Below are 26,239 nucleotides of genomic sequence, written 5' to 3'. Positions count from 1 at the left end.
AGAGATCCCCTGGCCTAACCTTGCTGAGAGGTGAGCACCAAGTGTTTTGTGTGGTGGAACTGGACTTTCTGGTGTCCTTGGCCTCCAGGCACATAATGTGCTGAAATTAATGCAAGTTACTGTGGGTGTTAAAGGTAGAAGACTGGGGTGGGTGCCAAGGGGTGTTGGAGGGTGGCTGTGCACCCAGGCATCTCAAGTCCTGCCAATCCCAGCTGTCAGGGCCCAGCTAGACCTGGCACCGAGCAGTGCCTGTTGGGGTGGCAGCACCCTGCAAGGAGCCTCTGTCCTCTTCATGGGGTGTCACCATCTCTGCAGTTCCCAGGTCGATTTCCAAGCTTGCAAAGACTGTGCTCACAGCCATTGGCTTTCAGCTGCCCACAGGTATCACAAAGCTTGTAACATTGACACAATATATTCAAATAAACGTCTTTTATAAACCAATTAAACTAGATAAACCAATTAAACCTCAGCCAACATATGAAAACAGATTCGTGCTGTGAAGTAGAATTGGAACCGCCTGACTGTACAAATTCTCAGGATTTCAGAAGGGTCCCCTGGAATGCACAATCCCAATGCAAGGAGCTGAGGGCTCTCAGCCTCGAGGAGCTTCGTGCTGCCCCTCGGGGACAGTTCCCGACTGCTGACCCGCAGCTCTGAGGAGCGACTCCGCTGCCCCCCAGCGTGGCTCCTTCCAGAGCCTGTGGGATCTGCTCTGTGGTAGGACAGAGCCACATTAACCTTTCCTTACTGCAGCTCTGCCCTTCTGCCCCACCACGTCCCCAGGGGTCCCTCAGGCTGGAGCCAGCCGTGACATGACCGAGGGTGGTGGCACGTCACTGGCCAGAGGGGCTGAGGTGGCTGCTCCTGCCACAGCCAATTGGTTTGGGTTTGTCTTAAACACCAGAGAGGCAGAGGCGAGGTTGGTGGGGGATCCTCTGCCAGGCAGTGGGTGGAAGAGGATGCAGTATGGACACGGCTCCTGGCCTTGTTGAAAATGCAGTGGTGGGGAAGAAACTCCTCCAGCTGGACAGATGCCTGAAAGTGGAGTAGGCTGAGACTGGTTTGCAAAAGCCAAACTATCCTACTCCTGTCCCTATTCCTATTTATTTATTTACTACAGCTGGCATTGGTCATGATGCCCTCGGGCTGCTGGAGGCACAACCAAATCCTTGCCAGTGCCTCAGCAAAGGAAGATTTACAAGTCCCTGTGTTGAGGAGCACTGAGCCAGTGGAGCTGCTCATGCAGGGGATTAGCTGGCTCAGTGGAGGATGAGAAAGTAGGACATGTACCTGTCAGGTGACCTCCCCAGATCCAAACAGCACTCCACATGCTCTGCTTCCCAAAACAACAGATGTCCAGGATACATTGGGGCAGTAGGTGGATTTTTCAGATTTGGCAGCCAAAGAGACAAGTTTGCGTGCCAAGTCGAGAGAGGCCAGTGTTGTTGCAGGGATAAGCAATTTTCACAAACTTGGACCATGGAGAGAAACACCATCTTCCATCTTACAGTTATTTTACTGGTGGTTTTTAGGTCTATCTCTGGAAGAAGTGTAGGGGAAATTTAAATGTTTCAGCCAATTTGACCTCAGAAACACCAGGCCCCTCAACACATTTAAGTCCACCACAACTCTTTGCCAAATGAGAGCTGTTGGTAACCACAGCTCAGGCCTGCCCAGGCATAGCTGGTCCTGTGCCCCCATTCGGCTTTGTGCTGGCTCCCTGTGCTGCCCAGCAGCCGCAGCCCCTCCTGACACCTGTGCTGGTGCTGCTGGAGCCAGGAGCAGGGAGCCCCCAGTGCCAGGTCAGCCTGGCCAGCCGCACCTGCAAACGGCAACCCAAACCCCCTGTGCTGTGGAGGGAACCTCGGTGTCCGGCTCTCATCCCAGAGGGTCAAAGCACGAGCAGCCAGCCATGGAAGGAAGGCTGTAGGAGAGCAAACACCCGGCCGCTCTGCGGAAATGTCACGGCATCTCTTGCTGATGGTGCCACTGGGTGCTGGTGCCCCTGTGCCCCGTGCCAAGGGTGACATGTGAGCACCCTGCTACGGGCTGGCTGCGGCAGCGACATAATGTGCGTGCACATCCCCTGGAAAACTCTTCCAGCCTTCTGGAGGCGGACGGAGGAATCTCGGATCCAGCTGCCCGGAGGCTTGGCCCGGAACCCGCCGGGTGCGGTGTGGCCGGGGCTGATCCCCCTGCGTGGGCCAGGGGCGAAGGGGCCCTCGGGCCATGGAGCAGCCCCGGCTGGAGCGCGGCCCGGGCCGGACACACCCGCTTTGACCGGGAGCGCTGGGCCCGGCCCGGCCCGGGCGCCTGCGGGTCCCGGCTCGGCGTGACCCGGTTCGGGTGACCCGGCGATGGCAGTGCCGGAGGCGGTGCCGGGCCGGCAGCGGGCCCTGGCCGCCGGCTCGCCCGTGGACTACATGAGCATCACCAGCTTCCCGCGGCTGCCCGAGGACGAGCCGAGCGGCGCGGCCGAGAGCGGCCTCCGCGCCCGCAAGGAGGAGGACGCGTTCCTGGGCGAGCAGGACACGGGTGAGGGGCGGCGGCAGAGCCCGCCCGCGGCCCCCGGCACCCCCGGCCCCGGCCCCGCGCCCGGAGCGGGGCTCCCCGGCTCCCGCCGGCCCTGCGCCCCGGCCCCGCCTCACCCTGAGGGGCGGAAGGCAGCCAGGGATCCGCGGGTTCGGCACGGAGCCTCCCAGGGCAGCCTGCAATGTGTTCTCCCACAGCCAGCTTGGCCTTCCAGCCTGGACCACTTGTGCATGGCCTCCTTGCATGCTCCTTGAGCATCTCTCCGCCTGGGATGCTCCTTGAGTATCCCGCCACCCTGGGGTGCTCTGTGCACATCCCTCAGTCCGGGATGCTTCATCCCTCCGGTGCTCAGCTGGAATAAAGTCAGGTGATCGTTTGATCTGTGAGAAAATCCTCTGCCTATTTTTAACTGATTGTTTTCTCCTCCATAGCTGAGCGAAATGCTGTTTCTCCCTCATGTTGTGTTTCTTCAAGCGGTATTGCCCTTCCCCCTGGGGTTGGTTCCCAGTCCGGGTGCCTGTCAGCCCCCAAGCCCATGTTTGCACAGCCCCAGGCTCCCCTTGCTGTCTGCCCTGTGCCATCATGCCCACGGGTGAAGCTCCCATTGCCCGCTCCCACCCTGTGCTCTCCTGACTGTCGAGGCAGAGCCGCTGCCTGCAGCAGTGTGGGAGCAGCTCCCCTGGAAGCAAGAGGCCTCTTGTCACACAGCCAGAATCTGGTGCAGTTTTGGCAGTGCCAACAGCTGCAGGTGAGGTGGCTGGAGAAGAGAGCTGCTGCTCTCCTCACACTTGTTGCAGGAGCACCTGCAGAGCCCACCAGCAGCTCCAGTCTCTGCTGTCTCCTCTGCAGCAGCTCCAGACTTCAGGTGGCCCTGGTTCTCCAAAGCATTGGCTCCTCCATGAAGCCATGACTCCTTCACGGCCCCACAGAAGCCAAGTGGGATTTGGTGGCTTCTTTTTCAAAGCATGCACATTGGTGTTGGGATGGGCAGCTGTGCATCGGCTGTGCAGGCTGCTTCTGCTCCCATGTGACCCCTTCCAGCTGCTCCCATCCCCACACCGCGGCTCTGGTGTCCCTGTGCGACACCAGTGGTCACAGAGACTAAAAAGAGGATGTCTGAGGCAGAGAATGTGGAGGTGCTTCACGGTGGGAGGGCTGTGGTCTGCCCTCTTCTACAGTTGCTTCCTAGGTGTTCGTGTCCCCTCATGCTGGGCTGGCCTGTCACCAGTGGGAAGGCATGGTGTCCTGGAGTCGAGCTCACTCCTCACTGTTTCCCTGCAGGTGGGGCTGGGGCCTCACTCGTGTGTGCCAGAGGCTGGATGTGACATCCCCCCCCAATGGCAACCCCTGCCAGGCCGGTTGTGGCCCTCACTGAGGCCACCAGCCAGTCCTCCTGCTCAGTCCAGCTCACTTAGACCAGGCCCCATGAGGAGCTCAGTGTGTGCTCAGAGACTCGGGCTGCAAAAGCTGAGCCTTTCCCAGTCCCACTCCTAAACCACCACAGCAAATGAGATTAAATTCACCCTGAGAGGATTCCCTGGCTGTGGGAGTTTACTCCTGGTTGCAGCATCACGGAAATTAAAACTCCTTCCCTCCCTGGCTTCAGGAGAGCTGCAGCCAGGTCAGGTTAATGCCATGACAAAGACTGGGCTGGCAGTGCCCATAGTGATACCTAGCACCTGCCAGACCAGACAGATTGATGTGGGATGTGGGCTTTCCTGCTCACTCCCCTTCTCCTTTTCCAAACCCAGGAAACATTTGTATGGAGGGACAAGCTTCTCGTATCTTCCACTTGGTGCCCCTCTTTTTCCACTATGGATGCACAGAGTACTGCAACCCCTGAAAAAATTCTTTCAGGAGCCCTGGATGATGCCCTGAGCTGCTGGGTTCCCTTCAGGGCCCATGAGGGGTGGGCAAAACCTCACAGCTGCCCCAGCAGCTCCATGTGCTTGGCAGCAACGGGACGGGCAGGGCATCCTTAGCTGGTGTTCTCCCAGCAGAAGGGCAGCAGCTGACACTCACAGAGATTCAAGGCATCTTTCAGAGCAAAACCGAGACTTTTTCATCCTGCTGAGGCCCAGGAAACACCTGCCCCACTGCTTTGCCATCTTGGAGCTGGGTGTCCAGTGTGTGGCTTCATTTCAGAGCGGGCCTCATCTGCCAGAGGAAGCAAGGAATTAAAGCAGAGTCCTTCCTGCAGAGGAGCGAGCGGATGTTCCAAGGCCTCCGGTTTGCAGGTTTGCTCCTCCCTGCCCTCACTTTTCTAGAGGGATTTTCTGTGCCCAGGCCAAATGTTTTGCTCTACCTCTGCTTTGCTCAGGTTTTTTAGCTCAATCACAGCTCCAAGTAAAGCTGCTGCATCTTTTTTCATATCTTAATTTCCTCTTCTTCAGTCCTGCTGCATTTCAAAGACCTGTTTGCTGTGTTAAGAACCCCTCCAGATGGAGCATAAGAGAGGGCCTGTCACTGAAGGCTGATGAATGGACTGAAATGGAGTAAAAATTCAAGGGTTTTTCATCTCTCTCAATCTCCAGGGAAGTCAGTTTGGAATAACCAGAGCTAAAGAAAAGGATCAGTAAAATGACTCAAAGCACGATCTGAGCCAGAAAGGCTGCTGAGAGCTGGGATCAGTAGGGAAGGTGATAGCTTTGCTGGAATGGGCTCAGTGTAATGTTAGTTCTGGGTAAACACTGCAATAAGAGCCCCAAGTTGCTCAATAACTCACACCTGTTTTCTCCCTGTTGCCCACAAAGACCCAGACTCCTTCCTGAAGTCTGCGCGTCTGCAGCGCCTGCCCTCGTCCTCCTCAGAGATGGGGAGCCAGGATGTGTCCCCTCTGCAGGAGACCAGCAAGGACCCCTTCTCAGGAGACTGCAGCTGCCGGCAGGATGGGCTGACCGTCATCATCACCGCCTGCCTGACCTTCGCCACTGGTGTCACCGTGGCCCTCATTATGCAGATCTATTTTGGGGACCCTCAGGTAAGACAAAACAGCGTATGTTATTTGTAAAGTATGGTTAGGCTTTGGCTCCACAGAGGGGAGAGCTCCCTGACTTTCCTCCTGGTCAGCAGTTTGGCAAGTGGAGTACTGGGGAGCCATGGCTGGTGTCAGTGAGGCCCTGGGTGCTCAGTCTCCCCCATGGTTCAACCCCAAATTGGCTTGAAAGTCTTTTCCTCCACCTGGAGGTTGTGCTTGGAGAACCGAGCCAGACTCTCAGAGCTTGCTGCATGGCCAGGGTGTGGGGGGCTGTGTCAGGCAGGTTTGGGGGTGCTGCTGGGGGAGAACAGACAACCCCACTGCTGTGACTGCAGCTGTGGTTTGAGCCAGGTGGGAGTGCTTTCAGAAAGTAATCCTTAGTTAAACAGTAGGCATCTTGTCCACTTGTACAGTTTTGTGGATTGTGGGCATACATGCCCAGATTCACCTCTGGAAGATTCACCCAGGACTAAGCAGGGAAGTAGCTGAAAACAGAGATGAACCTCCTGATAATCTCTCCCACAGCCCAGTGCTAGATTGCACAGCCAAGGCAGCATGGCCACAGGGTTGGATTCTCCTGCAGAACTTCTGCCAGGGTCACAGTCAGCCAGGAGTTACCATCACCATCTCCATGTGCTGCCAGGACCCTTCTGTCTTTGCATGTCCCCAGGCCAGCCTGGCTCTTGTTGAGATGCTGCAATTTGTGCCATAGGGATGAAAATCAACTCCTTAAAATATCATGTGACTGCATTAGCACAGCTCTGGCACAGGGATGAGAACAAGCTGTGGTCCTGGGGGCCTGCTGCATCCCTTACAGCTGTATCCCCATTCCTGGTGACTGCCTGGCTGCAGCACAGGGACAGCTCTGGGCTGGTGAGGGGCACAGGGAGACGAGCCCCCCAGCCTGGCACACAGAGTGTGGAAAGCTGTCTGAACTGGTGGCCGTGGCTACCTGCAGCTGCCCTGGAGCAGGGACGTGCCAAGGGACATACGGTTCCCACTGGCATTTGTTGGATCAGCCACGGCCCTGGCGCTGGCGCCAGGCCTCAGGTGCCACACTGGTGGGTGCAGAGGCGGGCAGGAGCAGCCCTGCCCAGCGGTGCCCTCTCGTTCCGGCAGCTGTTCCACCGCGGCGCCGTGGTGACGGACGCCGCGCGCTGCACCGCGCTGGGCACCCACGTGCTGGCCAGGCACGGCTCCTCGGTGGACGCGGCCATCGCCTCGGCCCTCTGCGCCGGCATCGTCAACCCCCACACCTCGGGGCTGGGCGGGTAAGTGTGGGGCGCTCGCCCTCTGCTCTTGTCTTCAGCTGTCCTCAAGGGAGTGGTTTCACAGAATCCCAGGCTGGTTTGGGTTGGAGAAGCCTTAAAGCCCATCCAGTCCCAGCCCCTGCTATGGGCAGGGACACTTCCACTATCCCAAGTTGTTCCAAGCCCCATCCAGCCTGGTCTTGGACACTTCCAGGGATGGGGCAGACTACACCAGTGCCTGGTTCCCCTACCTCCTCTCAGACAGAGGAATATTTCTTCCAAATACCTGATGTAAACCTGCCCTCTGTCAGTGTAAAGCCATTCTCCCTTGTTCTGTCACTATCTGCCCTTGTAAAAAGTCCCTCTGCAGCTGAGAAGTGCCTCTGTGGCAGTGCCAGGCTCAGGGTGTGGTGCCAGGACTCTGACATCAGGCAGTGGATGTGTCCACATCTGTCACAGTGACCCTTCCTGTGCTCCATGCTGTCAACACAGGACAGAGACCGCCAGGCAGGGAATTGTTTTTGCTGTAGTGGCTGCAGAGAGCATCCCAGCCCCAGGCTCAAGAGGGCTGGTGAGCATCAGAGGAAGACGTGGTCCCCCAGCCACGTGAGCTGCACCAGGAGCTACAAACACCCTGGACTCAGTCCCTCCCAGTGCTTTCAGAGCCCAAGTCCTGCCTCCCACCAGCTCTGCTCCTGAGGCTGAGGTCCGGAGCCCAGCTCCAGGAAGTTGCCAGGGAGGGGTGTCCTTCTCCCAGCCCTCATTCCCAGGGTGGCATCCACGTGAGCCTGATGCTCCTCGCTCTGCAGGAGGGCTCAGCACCTGATCACTGCTCCAGCTGCACCACCCATTGCTGCTGTAAGCAAACACCCTCTTTTGTTGCAAAACTGCTCAGATTAGAAAGAAAATCCCAGATGGTCCCAGCCTGGCAGTGGAACAGAGCCAGTGGCTCTATGACCAGGAAGGCAGGGACTGCTCCAGCCTCACCTGGCTCAGCCTAGGGCTGCCTGTGTCCTACACCAACCCTGCCTTGGCTGTCCTGGTGTGTGCCCTAGGGAAGGACAGCAGCATTTGCTGCTACTCTGGCCAGCCCGTGGCCCCGCTGGGGCTGGTGCCCTGGCACAGAGCCCCTTGTCTCCCTGGCCCGGCCCCGGCCTCAGCGCACCCCAGCTACCCGGCCGCGGCCGCTGCAGGGCAGCCGCTGCCACGCCCTGCCCTGTGTCGCCGCAGGGGCGGGGTGATGCTGGTCCACGACATCCGCAAGAACAGGAGCTGGGCCATCGACTTCCGTGAGGTGGCTCCCTTGGGCATCCCGCTGGAAGGGGACCTGCAGCAGGACACCAAGGTGAGAACCAGTATCCCACAGCCATTGTCTCCAGGGCTGGTGTCTCCAGCTCTCCTTCCTCCAACTTTCAGGCTGAGGGGCAGATGCCCAGCAAAGCAGCAAGAGGTCTCTCTCATCATAGGAGATCCTGGGCCCTACAGACATGGGGAATCTAGAGAAAACACTTCTTTATCAGCCCCAAAATGCATGCAGAGCTCTGGGGAGTAAAAAGGTACATCTCTGTGGTAGCAGGGTGCTGGGAGAACAAGAACCCTAGGAAGGAGCATAATCCCAGGTTGTCCTGCTGAATTATCTCTCCTGACCAAACTGGGTTGAGAACAAGATTTAATTTGCCTCTCTCCTTCCAAAACCTTTTATTCCATAGTAAAGTGTGTTGCTACAGACTCTTCCCTTCTCCTAACTATGCAGATAATTCCAAAGTAAGCATGATTTGCACCTCCCCTTGCAGTTGGGGACCATGTCCCATGTCCTCATGGGAAGGAGACTACTCTCTTCCTTTTTGTTCCTCCTGTTTTACAGCCAGGTCTGCTTGTAGGGGTGCCAGGCATGATCCTAGGAATGCACCAGGCACACCAGTTACATGGCAGGTAAGACACGAGGTTGGCACAGGCTGTGCCCTGGGGTCCCTGTGGGAAGCTGGGAGCACACAAGCTCTTGCCATCAGACCATGTTCTCAGCCACCAGTCAAAACCATCAGCTAAGAGGTACTTGGAGGCTTGTGTTGAAAGAGATGTTTATTTTTTGCTGTTTCATGTACAAAAGAAAAAATTCAGCTTGGTCACGTTTTCTGCAAAGTGACCTGTTGGCTAAGAAGATGTACAAAAATGTTCTGTTAGAGCTGCAGCACTCGGTCTCACATGTCTGTGCATTTTCATTCTCTCTTTGGCTGGATTCTAAGAAGTATGCCTGTCCTTGGTGCTCTGTTGGGATATGGAGGGATCTAAATGCCTTGCTCATGACCAGAGCCTGGCTTGAGCTTTTGCTGCTGAGACAGCCCTTTCCCCATGCATGCACTGCCATTCTCTCTGGGGCACATCCTGGAGCACTGACAGGATCCTGTTAAGGAGAAGCACTGAAAGTTCAGTGCTCCTTTTGGCCACTGCTGGCCACACGGCCTGGTCTCCCAGGAGCCCCTGACTGCAGAGCCAAGCCCTATGCTTGCTGCCCACCACTTGCCCCACTGCAGCCCTCCAAGGCCCATTTCTCCTTGTCCTCTCTCCCTTGGCAGGCTCCCATGGTCCGAGCTGCTGGGCCTCGCAGCCGGTGTCGCCCAGAACGGCTTTAATGTCACACATGACCTGGGTGAGTACCTGATGGGCAGCTCAGGGCAGTTCACTGTGCAAGGCAGCTGGGGATTCAGTGGGTTAGTCATGGGAAATCAAGGCTTTGTGGGCATGGAGATTGAATGGTGTTGGGAGGTGAGCAATGCGTGAGCCACGGTCTGCCAGGGGACAGCGTGGTGGCAGCCAAACGGGAGCCCTTTGCCGTGGCTGGGCAGAGCCAGGGCAGAGCAGCCACACTGGGCAGTGCCCAGGGCCAGGCAGGGAAGGGTGCTGGGGTTTCTTTGGGTTTCTTTCCCAGTTCCAAAGGACCAACGATCCAGCTCCCCTCTAGTTTTGCAAGAGGGCCAGAGGCAGCAGCAGGCCTTCAACATCCCCATCAGGTGCACAGTGACTCCAGGTCCTTTGTGCCTTCCTGACCCCTGTTTTTTCTGGATGTCCTTCCCCTTCTCACCTGCAGCCAAAGCCCTGAGTGAACTGAAGGACCTGAACTACTCTGAGCGATTCCAGGAGATCTTCCTGCCCGACGGGCAGCCCCTGCTGCCGGGGACGTTCGTCCGGCGCCTGGACCTGGCGGCCGTGCTGCAGCTGCTGGGGGCAGAGGGGGTGTCAGCCTTCTACAGCGGGAACCTGACCCAGGAGATGATCTCTGAGGTGAGCCAGGACTGCCCCTGGCACCTGCCAGCCGGGGGCTGCCACCTGCTTAAGGTGACAAACTGGAGATAAGCCAAGTGCCAGCACAATGATGGGGACAGATGCCTCCTTTTCCTTCCCTGTCCCCGCAGTGGTGGGAGTGACACACAGGCCATTCCCCCAGTCTACAGAAGTGAAATCTCCATTTCCTCTATAACCAGAACAATCTGGAAGGAAAATAAAAAACATTTTAGGCTTTGGGCTCTGTTCAGTTGGGTGACAAAGCCTTTTCCCCCAGAACAAGAGGCTATTGAGAAACAAGTTGTTATGGTTAATGGGATTGTAGGATAAAGACTCCAAGAAGATGGTTTAAAAATAAACTGAGTCTTGTGAGCAGAGGATTAGAAAGGCTTGGTCCCACTTGGGGTTGCCCTAGTTTAACTCCTGTTAGAGGTACTCTGGATAAAATATCAGAACAGACAAGAAAAAAGCCCCCAACAACCCATAACAACTTTTATATCTGTGTGGCTGCAGTCGGGGTAGTTGGGGCACCATTTTATTGAGCCACCATGGTGATGCTCCTTCAATAGCTCATCAAGAATCTGGAACGTGTTCATTCCATTCAAGCCTCAGACATCTGTGGGGGCTCTGTGTTTGGAAATCTACAGTTCACCTGAACTACAGCAGAGGTGAAGGGTGGGGAGCAGGGAGAGTCCCAAGCTTGTGAGCATCTCCACAGCTAAACCCTGCTTTGTCACCATGTTCCCCTGACCTGGGGGCTGCCACAGGGAAGCACAAATTCTCTGTGGAAGAGCAAGACCCAGGGTTGCCACATCAAAGACCCTCCTGACAAGCTCTGGGATCCAGTGTACAATTCCAGCTTTGGTTGCAGAGCAAAGTGCTGCCTTCACAAAGTGTTTATTGTTCCAGTACAGGGAGGGCATCCATCTGGTGAAAACAACAGCTCCAAAACACCTACTCTTTGCTTCCAGGCACAGGTGCAAAATAGTGCTCTCTTGGGAATTTGGGATGTCTGCAGTGTGTGGCTGACTGGGGTTTATTCCCCTTTCTCTGCTCCTTATGCCCCATTCCCCACTGGCTAGGTGTGGGGAGCCAGGTCCTGGCTCAGCAGAGCCCTGGGGTTCAACCAGCCTTTTTTCTGGGGAGGAAACAGGGATCCCAAGTAGGAGAGACATCTTTAGCAGCTTTGGGGTTGCTTGACATTCTGGCCCCACAGCATGCCCTGCACTAGCTGTCCTGCTCCAGTGATTCATTCAGTTTTGGCAGAGGAGTTTTCCTGCCAAGGAAGCTAGCTGGGTTAGAGTTCAGAGCATGTAGGCATCCCAACAATCCCACCCTCTCCCTGAGAGCATTTTCCAAACACTCCTGGAGCTCTGGCAGCCTTGGGGCCATGCCCATTCCCTGGGGAGCCTGGGCAGTGCCCCACCATGCTCTGATAGTCCTCCCTCATCTCCATAATCCCTCAACCACAGAGGACCTGCAGTGGAGGGAATGGCCCATCTTTCCTGTGCCAACCCTGGTACATTGTACCTCTGACAGGAATCTTACAGGAAGACCAAGGCTACAGTAGACCCACTGTCAGATTAAATAATTTCAAATAGGGTGAGAACAGTAATTTTTTTAGTTGTTATTTCTAGTGATGGCCACCTGCTACAGCCAAGCTCCTTGTCTCCTGGACCCATAATCCTGGCAGTATTCAATACCCCTTAACACACTCCTGTTTGCCAGCCAGGGCAGGGAAGGCTGCAGGGCAGGGCCAGTCCCCATCTTCCTGGGCAGACAGAATGTCCTGGGAGCACCCTTGGGTTGGGTGAGCTTTTGGAGGGGAGTGCAGAGCCTTCCTGCAATGCTGAGCTGTGAGCCAGGTCACCAGGGCTGTGAAAGCACAGATTTCCAGGGTATCCTAAGGAACCTGGCACTTGGCTCAGGAATCTCAGTGGAGTGTGTTTGACAGTGAGGGCTGTGTTGCACAGAGAGCCTTGGCCCAGGCTGCTCAGTGTGCACTGCTTTGCTCTCGTGCAGGTCCATGACTACGGAGGAGTCTTGGTGGAGGAGGATTTCAGCAATTACAGTGTCACTGTGGAGGACCCCGTGCACACAATCTATCGAGGTACTCCCTCACCCGTCGCCATGCAGCTCCAGGGGAAGGTTTTCTTCACCTTGCAAGGGGTGGAAACAGCATTGAGCAAGAGTTAAAGTCAAAGCTGTGCTGAAATGTCTGCAGAAAGGCCTTCCAAAGAGTTTCCTGCTATTCCCTGCTGATGCATCATGGGTGGCTCAGGAGATTTTCAGCTCTTTGAAATGTTTTTTCCCTTAAAAGTCTAAAGATGTGACATGGTCATATCTTGATGCAACATCTCAATAGAAGTGGACCTACAGCTAAAGACAGTTCCCAAAGGGGAAAAAGCTAACTTTATGCAAGAAGGTTCTAAAATGTGAATATTTTCTAGCATTCCCTGCATTTACCCTCCTTATAGCTGTAATGTTGCAAATTTTTTTAGGTAGCCTTCCAGTATGTAAAAGAGGTTTATAAAAAATGAGGGAAAGTGACTTTTAGCATGGGCAGAGAGTGACAGGACAAGGGGAATGATTTCAGACTAAAAGAGAAGAGATTTAGAATAGGTGTTAGGAAGCAATCTCTCCCTGTGAGGGAGGTGAAGCCTTGGCACAGGGCCTAGAGCAGATGTGGCTGCCCCACATCTGGAAGTGTCCAAGGCCAGGTTGAACGGGGCTTGGAGCAACTTGGGATAGTGGAAGATGTCCTACCCATGGCACTGGATGACTTTTAAGATCCCTTCCAACCTAAACCGTTCTGGTTTTCTATGGTTCCATCTCCATTCTACCCTACTGCACTCTAGAAACCAACAGCCAGCCAACGAGAACTGAATTTCAGAGGTAATAAAGCATCCCTGTTTGGGCTTCCTTCATCCTTCATGAAGAAACAGAAAGATACAGGGATGTTCTGGGAAGCCCTTCTCAAATCATGATGCTTTCTATTACTTCCCCTTGAATCTGGAAGGGTTTCCCTGTCCTCATGGATGAGTGTTCTCACTGGATGGTGTCTGAGAAAAGCAGCTTCATTCCTCTTCTCTTCCCTCCACAGGGCACCTTGTTTTCACCCCCCCACCTCCACATGCAGGTCCTGCACTGATCTCAGCACTGAACATCCTCGAGGGCTTTAACATCACAAGGCAAGGATCCAGAGGGAACATCTTGCACTGGATGGTGGAGGTGAGAGGAGGTTCAACATTTGGCTGAATTGCTTGTGCTGCTAGAGAATGATTTCTTTATTTTGTGGTTGTACAAAAATATTTGTAGGTTATTCCCAGAGAAGAATGCACAAATAGACTGCTAAGGTGTAAAACTGAGCAGTGCTGCTGTCTCAGAGGCTGAGCAGAGGATCTTTCCTGCTTAGGAAGAGCTTTTTCAGAACAAACTGTGGCTTTGTCCATGTCTTGTATACAGTCATCTCTGCAGAATGACCCCACAGCACCTGAGGGTTGTCCCATTAAGTTCCTCCACCTCTTAGCTCCAGTGGCCCTGGCCACTGCAGAGCACCTGAGGGCACTGCAAGGTGTGCTGCAAGAAAAGCTTCTACATGGTGATCACAAGGAAAACTGACCCAATATTTCATAATAAAAAAAATTATGGTCTCTGAGGTCCAGAATTTTTTCAGTATTTAGGACTGTCCTGCTAAAACATTGCAGATTTCAGGAGGTTGAGCAAGTGTTCTGTCTCCTGCTCTGTAAGCAGAGTTGTGCTCTTAGATGTTCCACAGATGCACAGATGGGGTTTATGAGTTGGGAATTTACAGATCCACAGCTGGGCTTTATGAGCTGGGAATTTTAATTGAGGATTTAACTACATCCTTGTAGCAGACAGGACAATGGGTGCTTGGAAGTGTCTCAGCAAAAATGCAGCAGCTGGAGGTGTTACACACTGTGCCGAGGCACAGGAGGTTGATTCACCTGAGTAATTTTTGAGCTCTCTTCAGGAAGCTTTGGGTGAATCTATTTCCTCTGCCAAGAGTTTCACCTGCTGGTTATCCTAGAGCAGCAACCTGCAGCTCCAAGGCAGTCACTTCAGGAGATGTGTAACCCTGATTGCCTGGGTCCCACAGCTAAACATGTGGCTGAGGTTCAGTGCTAGGCCAGCTTCAGGTATCCAGCCCTGGGACAACCAGGACCAAGGTTAAGAGGTCCTTAACCACTGGGGTGGACATGCTCTGCTGTTTCCATGGAGCTCTTCCCTGGCCTCCAAGCCCTTGTCCCCCCCACATGGTGTGGTGGTCAGGACACTGCTCCATGGAAATGCTGCCTTCTCCAGAGGTTTGTCACATCCTGCTCTCCACACAGTTGATAACCAAGGAGAAGCTGTTGCTGTGTGGCACTTTCCAGACCAGCAGTCACACCTCGCTGGCTGCCTGCAGGGGAATGTTCTGGATCCTGAATGACCATGGCCCAACCTGCAAGCTGAATGTTGAGTGTGTTTCTGTTCAGCCTTTCTCTCTCAAGGCTGGCTTGGCTGAGGAGCAGCTCTCTCTCTCCTCATGGCTCTGCCCTGGCTATGCTGTGGTCCCAGGGCTGGATAAACCATGTCCTTTGAATTGCATCTTCCCATTTTCAATGGACTGGCTCAGGCAGGATTCTGCATGCCTGAGAAACCAGATCTTTTCCTCGTTTTGCACCATCATTCCCTGATGTGTGCTGGGACTGATGCTTTCTGTTCAAGCCCTTTGGGTGGTTTACAGCCAGCTGGGGAGCAGAGCAGCTCATTTCTGCTCAGCACTGGTGGGCCAGCAGAGCTGGGGCCCAGAGGCAGCAGTGAGCCCAGCACACCCTGTCCCTTGGGATTCAGCCTGGTCTCTGCTGTTGTGGTGACCACTCAGGAACGGAAAGAGAAGCTAAACGGCATCCTGGAGACCCTGTGTGCCAGCTGGCAATGAGGCTGAACCACTGAGCTGGACATTAGCTCCTGCCAGGGATGTTGCACTTGTGGCTTCGCACTGCCAGGGTTAGATGGGATATAGGGAAGAAATTCTTCCCTGTGAGAATGGTGAGCTGCTGGCAGAGGTTGCCCAGAGAAGCTGTGGCTACCACATCCCTGGTAGCACTCAAGATCAGGTTGGAGAACTATGGGAAGGTGTCCCTGCCCATGGCAGGGGGATGGAATGTGGTGATCTTTAAGGTCCTTTCCAACTCAAAGCATTCTCTGGTTCTGTGGTTGTACAAATGCTGCTGGATTCACTTGGCTCCTCCAGCACAGTTTGCCATGCTGGACTGAGGCTCCTTGGTTCCCATACCCACATGTGGCAGCCCTTTGCACTGAAGTATTCCCAGAACCCAGACTTCTGGTAATTTTTCTTTATAAGCTTTATCCTACACACCAGGACACCAGATACCTCTTCTAGTTTGGAGTATCAGAAGTTGTATTTCCAGGGCCACATAAATGTTTTTCCTTTCCCTTCTCCTTTCCTCTCCTCTCATTTCCTCTCCTTCTCTTCCTCTTCTCTTCCTGTCCTCTCTTTTCCTCTCCTTCTCTTCCTCCTCTCCTCCTCTCTTCCTCTCCTTCTCTTCTTCTCTCTTTCCTTTCTTTCTTTAGACACTAAAAATAGCCCTGAGTCTGGCGAGCAACCTGGGAGACCCATCTGGTGACATGTCTGTCACTCACACAGCAGAAGGCATGGTGAGGTATGTCTGAGGAGGACAGGCAGGTGACAGTTGCAGGATGTGTGGGTTGGGTGTTGTTCTTGGGTGTGCTGTGCCCTGAGCTTTTTCTCCCTCTGTTTTATGAAGGAAAAGTCAGACCCTGAGTGTCCTCCCAGGGCTCATTTTTTAACAAGGATCACAGCTGATCACAGGCACGGGGCTCTGGGGATGTGTCACAGGATGTCCTCACTCAGAGGTTTCCTGGAGCCAGCCTCAACTTGAGAGTTCCTCCCACTCTGGCACACCTTTAAACATTTCCTTTGAGTGGGTCAGACAAACAGCCATCCCTGGTCACACGTGCCACTTCTGCCTCTTCCTGCCCCTCTGTGGGGCTCAGGACCTTGCAGAACACCCAGATGTGCAGGAGAGGCCAGGCCTGGGGTTTTCAGCCCAGCTTCCCACCTCAGAGCCTAGCTGAGCCATGGCTGGTGTTTGGGCTGGGCCTGACTTGCCCTCCTGCATTCAGCTGGGATTGTCACCTTGGCCACTGGGGGTGGGTTTACTCCTGGTGAGGGCAAACAGGGGTAGACAGAGCCTTTGGAGGTTCATGGCAGACTGAGTGCCTCTCTGTGCAGACTCAGCCACCTTGTCACCCCTTCCTTCCTCGGGGTGAGCCAGAACAGCCCCCTGTCCTCATGCAGCCCCTCAGGGACACCCAGCCCTAGCTGTGGAGACACCAGGACACATCCAGCTCCCCAGGCTCACGGCTTGCTTTCCTCTCTCCCTCCCTCCTTGCTGAAGTAAATCAGAAGCCAGTTCCCTGCGGCAGCTGATCAATGACTCCCAGTCCTACCCGTCCGTGCCTCGTTCCCCCCTGGAGAGTGGGGCTGCTGCCAGCCAGGTCCTGGTCATGGGCCCCGATGACTTCATCGTCGCTGTGGTGAGGTAAAGGCTTGGCCTCTGCAGCTCGGGGTGGGAGCAGGGAGGAGGGAGTAGGTTCAGCAGGACAGGGTGGGACCAGACCTAGGTCAGCCAGGCTGCTCTGTCCCAGTCAGTCCTGCAGCAGAGGAATGGGAGAGCGGGGTTGAGATGTGTGGGCTGGTGCTGCTCTGCCCTGTGCAGTCTTAGAGCCCTCTAACAATGGCACATGGCTGCAGTGGCCTGTACCTGCTCCCTGGGGAGAGGTGGTGGCCAATGTAGGACTGAGGGAGGCAGATCCATCTCAGCAAGGGGAATCCTCAAACACAGGGAGGGACAGACTGTGTAGCATATGTGTCTTCTGCTCCTAAGTGCACTGGTCTCTCCTCAATCTCACCAGCCCTAGAGAACCATCAAAGAATCTCTATCAAGACAAGGTGGGACAGAAAGTTGGAGCCTTGAAAGCCTCGAGGTGTACAAACATCTCTGGGATGATTTTTATGAAATTTCCTGTGTTTCTTTTCAGTTCTTTGAATCGTCCCTTTGGCAGTGGAATAGTAACACCCTCTGGAATCCTCCTGAACAGCCAGATGTTGGACTTCTCCTGGCAAAATAAAACAATGAACCACTCCATTCCCAGGCTGGTAATGAATGACGTGACAAATTCTTTATGTACCTTTTCTTCTTCCAATTTTATTCTCATCTTCACAACAGGGGAACTATTTAATGCCTTGTTAATAACAGAGACAACAGTGTGTAGAAAGCTGCTATTTTTCATTATATGAGCCACTGAAAGTGAGAAAACAGAGGGCTCCATGTCCATCAGTTATTAATACATTGCAGAATTATCAAACAACACTGTTACCTACTTTCCCTGCAGCCCAGACGCACTTTTAAGTAACAATGTGGACTTGTATTAAGCAGTTTCTTCATGAATGTTGCTTTGCAGGTTAAAAAGTAACAAGTAGCAGGAAAAAATATCCAGGTCTTGGAAAGAAACAGATGCAGACCTGTGCTGTTGGCTTCCAGGGCTGCCTTATGCATTGTAAAACCCTCTTCTTTGGGAGGGGGTGATGAGCCCCATGCTCCTTCTGTGGGAGAGTTGGCTTGTTGACATTTTTTGGTGCAACTTTTCCTCAACTGCAGCATAACCTCCCTCAGCCGGGGAAGCGGCCGCGGTCCTTCCTGCTGCCCACCATCGTGAGGCCCTCCCAGGGCATGTGTGGCACCTACCTGTGCCTGGGAGCCAACAACGGGGACCGAGCCCTGAGCAGCCTCATCCAGGTCAGTGCCACGTCCTCCCCGAGCAGCTGCTCGCCCAAGGTGAGGAGGGTCCCCTCCTTCCCCTTCCTAATTGTCCCAGGCTGGGTCAAAACTGGTGGCCAGAGGTTACTGGTTCAGTCTTTGGTGTCACCAGTTCCACACTTGGGTTATTTCAAATCTCTAAGGGTTACCAGTTTACTTTTCTTGCACCTTGCCTAGTGGCACCACTCATAGCTGTAGAGGAGAAGCATTCTGGCAAAATCTATAATGGCTTTTGTCATTTTAATACCTGTTCAAAACTCATCTTAAGGATGATTAAGAAAAAAAGGATAATTTTTTTATTCAGTGTATTGCAGAAAACTGGCAGCCCTTTAGCCCTTTTCCACATGAAAAGCTCCTTTTAGGGCATTCCCAACTGAATTCTTCCAGCTCAACACTGAATATAAATTGGGCAGTTCCTCTTAATTTATGATTTGTAAGGAGGTGAAGTACTTGCCAATAGCTTGATTGCATGTACAGCAGTAATGGATTGCTGAAAAGAAAAGCCTGAGAAGGTCTCCCAGTTTTCTTACCTTTTGGAAAGCATTATGCAGAGCAAAACTAAAGCCAAGAACTGCTTCCCAGTGCTTTGTTTGGAGAAGTCACATGCTGAGCTTTTGGGTGTAACAAACACTTCTTTAGAGCTTACATCATGTTCCAGACACACAACTCTGCTACTTTAGCAGGAGCTATGTGACAAAAAGCCCATGCCATCCTGAAAATGTCCTGCTTTACAAGCAACAACATACAGACCACATTCCAAGGACTTCTTAGTGTGTGCACACCCCTGCAGCAGTTCATGCAGTTTAGTAAATGATTCAAAATCTCCTTTGCCTGCTGCATGTGCAGATGCTGGAGCCACCAATTTGGGGGGTGCTCAGGAAGCTGGCTTCTCCTATTATCATAGTTTTTTTTTTTATTATTGAGGATAATTTATTCTCTTGCAGGTTTTGGTAAATGTTTTAACGTTTAACAAGAATCTGAGTGAAAGTTTGTCACTTGGTCGACTTCACCCCCAGCTTCAGTCCAACACCTTGCAGGTTGACAGTGAGTATGGACACTGGGTGGGGCACAAAGGGACACAAATCCAGCAAGTTTAGGAAAAGAGCAGAATTTCCCTAGCACAGTGCAATGGAAGCACCACAGGTCACCATGTTCTAGGGTTCCCAGGGGTGTAGAGGGTTTTGGGGAACACAAAAATCAGATTTCAACTTCTTCAAAGCTTGGAGCCTTTGCTGAGCCATGTCCTTTCCCTCTTGTCCTGGAAATGCTTCCTGACCCCTCTGGCACTACCTCTCCAAGCTCTTTCAGGTGCTTCTCCGCAGCCTTCCCTCTGTCCCAGCTCATCTGGCCTTGTCCTGTCCTTAAATCCTTCTGGAGATCAGGTGCCATGAACAATATCCAACTCAGCAAGACTGCAGCCTCAACTTGACCCAAACATGTGCTCAAATCTTCCTGCACTTTATTCCCACTGATATAAATAACATCCCTTCACTTTTCAGTCCATGTCCCTTAATTCCATCACTTTGAAAAAAGGCAAGGTTTGTGGAAAAGCCTGTAGCTTGCTAGTGCTGAAAACACAGTATCAGTGCTGACACTCTGCAGTCTGTACTGTCAGCTCTTGTCCTTGTTACTCTAAGTCTTGGTCTATTTGGTGTTTTTCACACTGCCCCAAACTTCACCAGAGCCAACCATAAGTGAAATTTGGTTCTCATTCCACACCAAATAGCCAAAGTTTCTGATCTTCCCCATTTCAGAGGAAAATCTAAATAGGATCTGTCCTGCAGTGTGCCCTGTAGACTTTGAAACTAAAATGGAATTAAATCTAAAACTTCACAAGGTCCTAATTTTTGAGTTTGGACATTCTGAAGGGGCAGCAGGCAGGTTCCCCCCACTGCAGGCCCCAGCAGTGTTAGACAGACCTTTGCATCACAGGCAGCACTGCTTTCACTTACCAACTCTTCTTTTCAAATCCCTGCAGGTGAGTTTCCTGAAGAAGATATTGAATTTCTTGTGGCCAGGGGCCACCAGGTGAATAAAGTCCCAGTGGTATCCCTGGTTCACGGGGCCAGGAGAACCAACAGTTTCATCATTGGCCTGAAGGACCCCAGGAGTGCAGATGCTGCTGGAGCCACCATCTTGTAGCAGCTGCCAGGGCCGTGTGCTGTGGCCAGGCTGTCACACAACCCTGTGATGTGCATGTCCTGAAGTGGCCCCTTCTCCAGCCCTCATACTGCTGGGAAGGTGTTCTGCAGCCCCCACCCCGACAGCACCAGAGGAGTTGGCAGCAGCAACATCCAGCTCTCCTTTTATTTTTCCATCATTTGGATTGCAAGCAGCCCCATCCTTGTTACAGGAGTGGCAGGAGCACTTTTCTTTTGGCAGTCTTGCTAATAGTTCAATCTTTCCAAAACCCAGTTCTAGCCAGCATCTTACTTTTAGGGATCAGGAACATGAGCAAGGGAGAAAACAGCTGCTGCCACTGATATTATTATTGATGATAATTATCCTCCTCTCCCTGTCTTTCCCAAGCTCCTTATTTGCTTCCAGTGCAAGCCAGTAATTAATACAGCCTGATGTAGTGTTTGTAGGTGCCTGCAGCTGGAATACTGGGGAGTCCTCTAATATTCCTTCCAGGCCAGCTGATTTTTGCCAGCGTGCAGCGTCCCAGGGAAGTTCCTGTGTCCACATCACTACATACCTTGAATTTTGGCAGTAAATATTTTGAATCCAGTTGTTGTGCAGACTCATTGGCAGTTTGATTTTGTAACCACAGGTTTTCAACAGGTCTAATAACTTCTTCCTCTTAACAACTTGTGCACCCCCAGTAGTTTTCCTACAGAGGTTCAACCTCCTCAGTGGTGAATTTCTGATTAATGGTAGCAGGTTTAACTTTCTTAGACACTTTTTGGAGATATCTTAGCAGTACTCCACAGTGAAAAAACACAGATCATGGACTGAAGACCACATTTGGATGGGTTCAGAGCTCTCCTTCCACTGCATTATCTCAGTCTGTTCCAAAAGCCTGGCTCATTCCTACTGAGAGGCTTGGAAATTTCTGCTGATTGAATTAATGGCTGTACCTTAGCTCTGTGTTTTAGTCCCAGTGAATCTATTGGAAAAGCTGAAGAGAGTGAGAGAAAAAGTAGAAACCAAACCAAACACTACTGAGATAAATTTCTGTCCACAGCATGTAGTGAAAAATAAAAGAATGCTCTTGCACTTTGTGTCTGAAATTGAGAAGGGAAGAATACCCCAGCTGACATCTGCACCAGGTCATTCAGCCCACATCTGGACATTTCCTGTTCTTTTTGCTGGCTAGTTAGATACACTTGGCACTAAAAAAATTCAGAGTTTGATCATTTTCTGCAGTCTAAAATGTGATGATTTCCTTCATGGTGCACATGCACCCATGGCCACTGTACATATTATATATGTATGTCTGTTTATGGTTGTCTGGCTCTTTGATTTGGTGATCACACCACTCACCCCGACCTTGCTCCCCAGGCACCCTGTGCCACTGTTTGTGCCACCCTCTGGCACTCGATGGCATGGGCTGATCGTGGGGTGGTCAGGGCCACAGGGCAGATAATTGGACTAATTGTTCCTGAGAGCTCTGTGGATCCCAGAGCAGCCCAGTGAAGTATGGTGGGCTGAGTGAGGACAGAGGTGTTTTCGTGCTCTGCTGAAGTGCAGCCACCCGTGAGAGGAGCACAGCACTCCCACTGACAGGACCCTCAGCAGCATTTCCTGTTCCAAGGGCATCCGTGCCCTCAGCTGGGACAGGGCAAGCACAATGGTACATCTGTGCCTGTTCTGTGCCACCGGGAGGAGACTTCACCACAGGGACACCAAATCTGCTTATTCTCTGTCATCAGCACTAGAGCTGGTCACGGACCTCGGATGGAGAGTTTGTAAAGGTATCCTGGAGCAGACCTCTCCAGGCTCCGTGGGAAGGGAAGGAGGCAGTTTGGTGGGTTGAACCTCTCTGGAAATGGGCTGGGGGTTTCTGGTCTGTCCCAGCCCAGATCTCTCCCTTGGGCATGGAGGCTCTCTATGAACAGCTGCAAAACATGTGGATGAGTCATTGTCAGTGCAGAACTTTGCATGAAATGTCACAAAACACTTTGAAAGATTAAAATGCTCCTGAATTCACCAGCTTCTGATCTGGGTACCGTGTATATGTTTGGGAATAAAAGATTTTGGTCTTGATTCAAGAGGGCACTCCTATATCCCAAATTATAATTTCATAGCAGTTATCCAGAATCTTAAAATAAAGCACGTTCTGAAGTGTTCTGCTTGATCATGGCCTGCATTGAAAAAAAAGAGAAAATTGAAAATCATTGGAAGATGAGACCTATGCCTCTGGGTTTCAGCTAAGAGAAGTAAAGGTATTCCAAATTGTTTCCCTTTTCTTTTTTTTCTGTTTAAAAGCAGCATCAGTATAGCACAGATGTATCAAACATGGACACCTTTAATCTGCTGATTGGCCTGGTGTCTCTGGTATTTTCAGCCCATCTGTTGTGATCTGATGAATTTAACATCTAATGAATTTAAGATCTGATAAATTTAACGTGAGGTACAAAGAAATACCTGATGTTTCCCTTGGTACAGGTGACATGGGCATTGTGAAATAAAGGGGTGTATTGCAGAAATGTGTGTGTACAGAGTACCTGTGCTGATTTCAGCCTGGCCCTTGCAGGCATCTGACAGCTCTAAAGCAGAATTTGTCCTGAAACTTTGTCATGAAAGTGTCAGTGAGGAGCACAGAACACAAAATACAAAGGGGCTGAGAAAAAAACTATTTAAAAGGGAACAAAATAAACACAAAGTAAATAAATGTTTAAACGATGCCTTTACAAAACGTGATAAATTATGACCTGGAATGTGGCCAACTTGTTTCTGCCCAGGTTTGCAATACTCCCCGTCAATGTGTGCTGGTTTCACACGAGGATAAACTGGAGCCAGGCTCTGCCGTTGACTTTCAGCAGTTTATCCATGTTTTTCCCAAGGGCTGAACGCCCTCTCAGGCACAGGTGACAAACTGCCTGCTGGCTCTGGGCGCTGCTGCTCACCCGGGCACAGCGAGCAGCCAGAGGGGGACGAGCAGGAGCCAGCACTGCCCTCCTGCAGCGCGGGGACGGGGATGCTCAGGGCTTTGGGTTGTTCTGTTCCCGTCACTGTCCCGTGTGTGCCCGGGCACGGAGCGGGGCTGGAGCCTGCCCTGCTGCCAGCGCTCCGGGCGGGGCAGGGCTGCTGGGTGCCAGGGTGGCCACTCACCGCTGGCGTGGCTGGGCACAGGCCGAGGGAGCCCTGGGCACGGCTGAAGAGCAGCCCTGGGCACGGCGCTTGTCCCCGCACTGCGGCAGCCCCAGCAGCGCGTCCTGCCCGTGCCCGGGGGAGCGGGCACTGCCGGGGCACGGAGGGCACGGAGCGGCCGCTGCTGGGCCCGTAGGTCCGGACCACCGTCCTGCAGCTCTACCAGCGTCACCGGAGGAGTCCCTCAGCTGGGGCAGCAAGTCGGGAAGTGCCATTGAGTGTCACCTCCCGGGTACCCGCTGGGACTCCGCCCCGATCATCTCAGAGCCCCCTTCCGCTGCTGCCCGGCTCGACAGGGCTGGTCCGGGGCAGAAAGGGGAGTCAGGCCTCGGCAAACACCCTGCGAGGAAACCTGCAGCTCTTTTACCAACATCAAAACCACGGAGGGGTTGGTAAAGTTTTGCAAAGACTCAGATGGGGCAGGAAGAGCTCCTGTAGCACCCAGGTGTTTCCAGTGCTTTTGGAAAGCTTTTTCATACCTCAGTGATGGAAACTGGCCCCTGGCCAGGGAAAGGAAAGCTCTGACAGGCAGAGCTGCTTCCAGAGAGGCAGGCACCATTAGAAATGAAGCACACTTGTGTGAGGGCAGGTAGAGCAGGAGCACCAAAGCACTGACACCTGCTGCCCTCGAAGGGCTCAGCAGTGCTCACAGCACTTTTAGGTGCAGATTGTCCTGGCAGAGCTGACCCTGGCTGCCTGTGGGGAGCATCCCGTGTTACAGCAGCTCCTGGGCAGCCACGGACCTTTGCCCACCAGGAGTGTTCCTGGCCCAGCCAGGACTCCCCAGCCAGCAGGTGCCACCTTTCCATGTCCTCGGAGTGGAGGAGGAGAGATGAACTCCTGTGCAGCCCTGCCTCAGCTGCCACATCTGTGGCAAACTGCCCACCTCTCTTTCTCACCACAGTCACAGTTTAACAAAACACCTCATCCAAAGTGAGAGTGACTGCAGTCCAACAGATCTCCTTTCCTTCTCTCCAAGTGAGCATTATACCAATGTTAGAGGGGAAATTATTTTGTTCGAGTCATTTTTCTGTGTAATACCTGTAATTTGAAAATACTGCCATATGAAAATGCATGTAAATAAACCTACCATTTTGATTGTCGTGATATCAAATGCCTTTGTGCTCTGTTGTGGACAGTGAGGCAGCTTAAACACCTGTTTCTGCTGCAGGCAGCCCTCCTTCCCTGCAGGCGCTCCGGTATCAGTCTACGTCATTGCTTTGCAGCAAAGCTTCAGCATCCCAAACAAACTGAGGGTCTGCTCTTGGATGAGTTCCACAAACAGAAAGACAAGACAATTACAGGATGGTTTGGGTTGGAGGGGACCTTAGAGACTATCCAGTTCCAGCCTCTGCTCTGGGCAGGGACACATTCCCGTATCCCAGGTTGCTCCAGGCCTGTCCAACCTTAGGCACCTCCAGGGATGGGGCAGCCACAGCTTCTCCTGTGTTGTTTATGCTGTACAGAGCCTGGGCAAGACCCAGGAGCACCCAGGCTGCGCAGTAAGCTCAGCTCTGGAGGTCAGCCTGCAGCACACTGCTGCAGGGATGTGATGTGGCAGGTCCGGAGCTGCCCTGTGTTTGTCACCCCTCCACATCACATTATTCCCTCTTCCCCTCTGAAAATGGATGCCAAGGCCACCTGGGGGTCCTTCAACTGCTGGTCTCCAGCAGAGATGCCTCAAAAAGGTCTTTGGTTGTGTCCTGTCACCCTGGTGTCCCTTCAGCTCCCCTTTCCTTTTTCTTCCTTACACTTATGACAAGGTTATTCTAAGAGAATTAGGGTTAATTTTAATAATGTGGAGACTGAAGCAGTTCTGGTCTTTCCTCAGCAGTGAGCAGAAGCACCAGAAGCCATGGGAAGCAGTGTGCTCTGCAGAGTGAAGTGGATGTGCAGGCCTCAGCTGCTGAGGAAGGGAGGGCTGGTTGGCAAACTCCCTTTGTGGTTAGGCACAGGGAAGCTGTCCCTGTGGGATCTCTCAATCCCAGAGCAGAAAGTCACAGCTTGGATGGCTTGAGCAGATCTTGGTGGGACACCTCAGTATTGTGCTTCCAGCAAAGTTGGGTTTTGGAAAACAGCATTTGGCTCGTTCTTGTTTGCTGAGGGATTTGAGACCTGCCTGGTACTAATGTGCACAATACAGATCAAACCAAACAAGCCAAGAATCCTGAGGGACAATCTGGCATGACAAGAACAGCAACAGGAGTGGGAAGTTTTGGAAGTTTTTAGGAAGCAGTGCTATGGTGTCTCTGTGTTGGGGGTTGCTTTTGGGGAAGATGAGGCTGGAGAAGGAAGTTCAGTGCAGCTGGTTTAAGAAGGGTCTCATGAAACAAGGAAAACATGAAGTCACTTGGGAAAAAAGGGTGAATTCTTGGTACCAAAGAAATTTCCACTCAGCTTCTCTGTGTTTCCAGCCAATCCCAAAATCCAGGAGCAGGGCTAGGCAAAGCCTGGGAATCATCTGCATGAAGGCAAATGGAAACTCCTGGAGATATCAGACCAATGGAATGTTCTTCATGTTCCTCGCTGTCACTGATCCCTGTCTCTTTGGGCCTGACATCTCAGAGGGTCTCGGGGGCTTAGGGGCCTTTGCCCTTGTCTCAGCACACTGGAGAAGTGCTGGAATTGCTCCCCAGAGGCTGTGGAAGACACAAAAAGGCAGGAGCAGAACAGAACAGGCTGAAGGATTCCTCAGCCCCTGCCAGCCCAGGAGATGCACTCTGCTCGCAGCTCTGACACAGCAGGACAGCTAACACTCCAGAAAAGTCCTGTGCTGACCATGACACTAATTGTTTGTTTTGGTGGGCTTTGTGGAATGCAGTTATATGTGGACTTATAAATAGTGTTTTTCTCTACATTGCAAGCAGTAATGCCCGATGAAATGTGGGTTTGTAAAAGGTTTTACAAAATAAAAAATGAAAAAAAAAAATTCCTTTTTTCACTTTGTTTTTCCAGCAGCATTCCATATGAAGCCAAGGGTGGCTGTGGGGGCTGGCTCCAGCTGCACACACTCT

At 52.6% G+C, this 26,239-nt stretch overlaps 1 protein-coding gene across 2 annotated transcripts; it reads left to right on the top strand.

The window, feature by feature from the left end:
- The first annotated feature begins 2,277 nt into the window (after nucleotides 1–2,277).
- GGT7 (gamma-glutamyltransferase 7) lies at nucleotides 2,278–21,121 on the top strand. 2 transcript variants are annotated; one of them, XM_039699587.1, is made up of 17 exons: nucleotides 2,477–2,535; nucleotides 4,678–4,769; nucleotides 5,067–5,171; nucleotides 5,286–5,512; nucleotides 6,629–6,780; nucleotides 7,990–8,104; nucleotides 8,624–8,691; nucleotides 9,333–9,406; nucleotides 9,845–10,038; nucleotides 12,061–12,148; nucleotides 13,142–13,269; nucleotides 15,640–15,728; nucleotides 16,488–16,631; nucleotides 17,131–17,248; nucleotides 17,751–17,888; nucleotides 18,854–18,953; nucleotides 19,888–21,121. In XM_039699587.1, exons 4-17 carry the CDS (start codon nucleotides 5,345–5,347, stop codon nucleotides 20,049–20,051), a joined length of 1,740 nt encoding a protein of 579 aa, XP_039555521.1. In that variant the 5' UTR covers nucleotides 2,477–2,535; nucleotides 4,678–4,769; nucleotides 5,067–5,171; nucleotides 5,286–5,344; the 3' UTR covers nucleotides 20,052–21,121. The 2 variants fall into 2 exon arrangements, with proteins under 2 accessions (XP_039555520.1, XP_039555521.1); XM_039699586.1 differs by lacking the exons at nucleotides 4,678–4,769; nucleotides 5,067–5,171 and having other exon boundaries at nucleotides 2,278–2,535.
- The last annotated feature ends 5,118 nt before the right edge of the window (nucleotides 21,122–26,239 follow it).

The sequence above is a fragment of the Passer montanus genome, unplaced genomic scaffold, assembly GCF_014805655.1.
Source record: "Passer montanus isolate IOZ18808 unplaced genomic scaffold, ASM1480565v1 scaffold136, whole genome shotgun sequence".
In the NCBI taxonomy this organism is placed as follows: Eukaryota; Metazoa; Chordata; class Aves; order Passeriformes; family Passeridae; genus Passer; species Passer montanus.
Note: the sequence above shows the minus strand (reverse complement) of the source record. Positions and strands in the feature narration are given on the sequence as shown.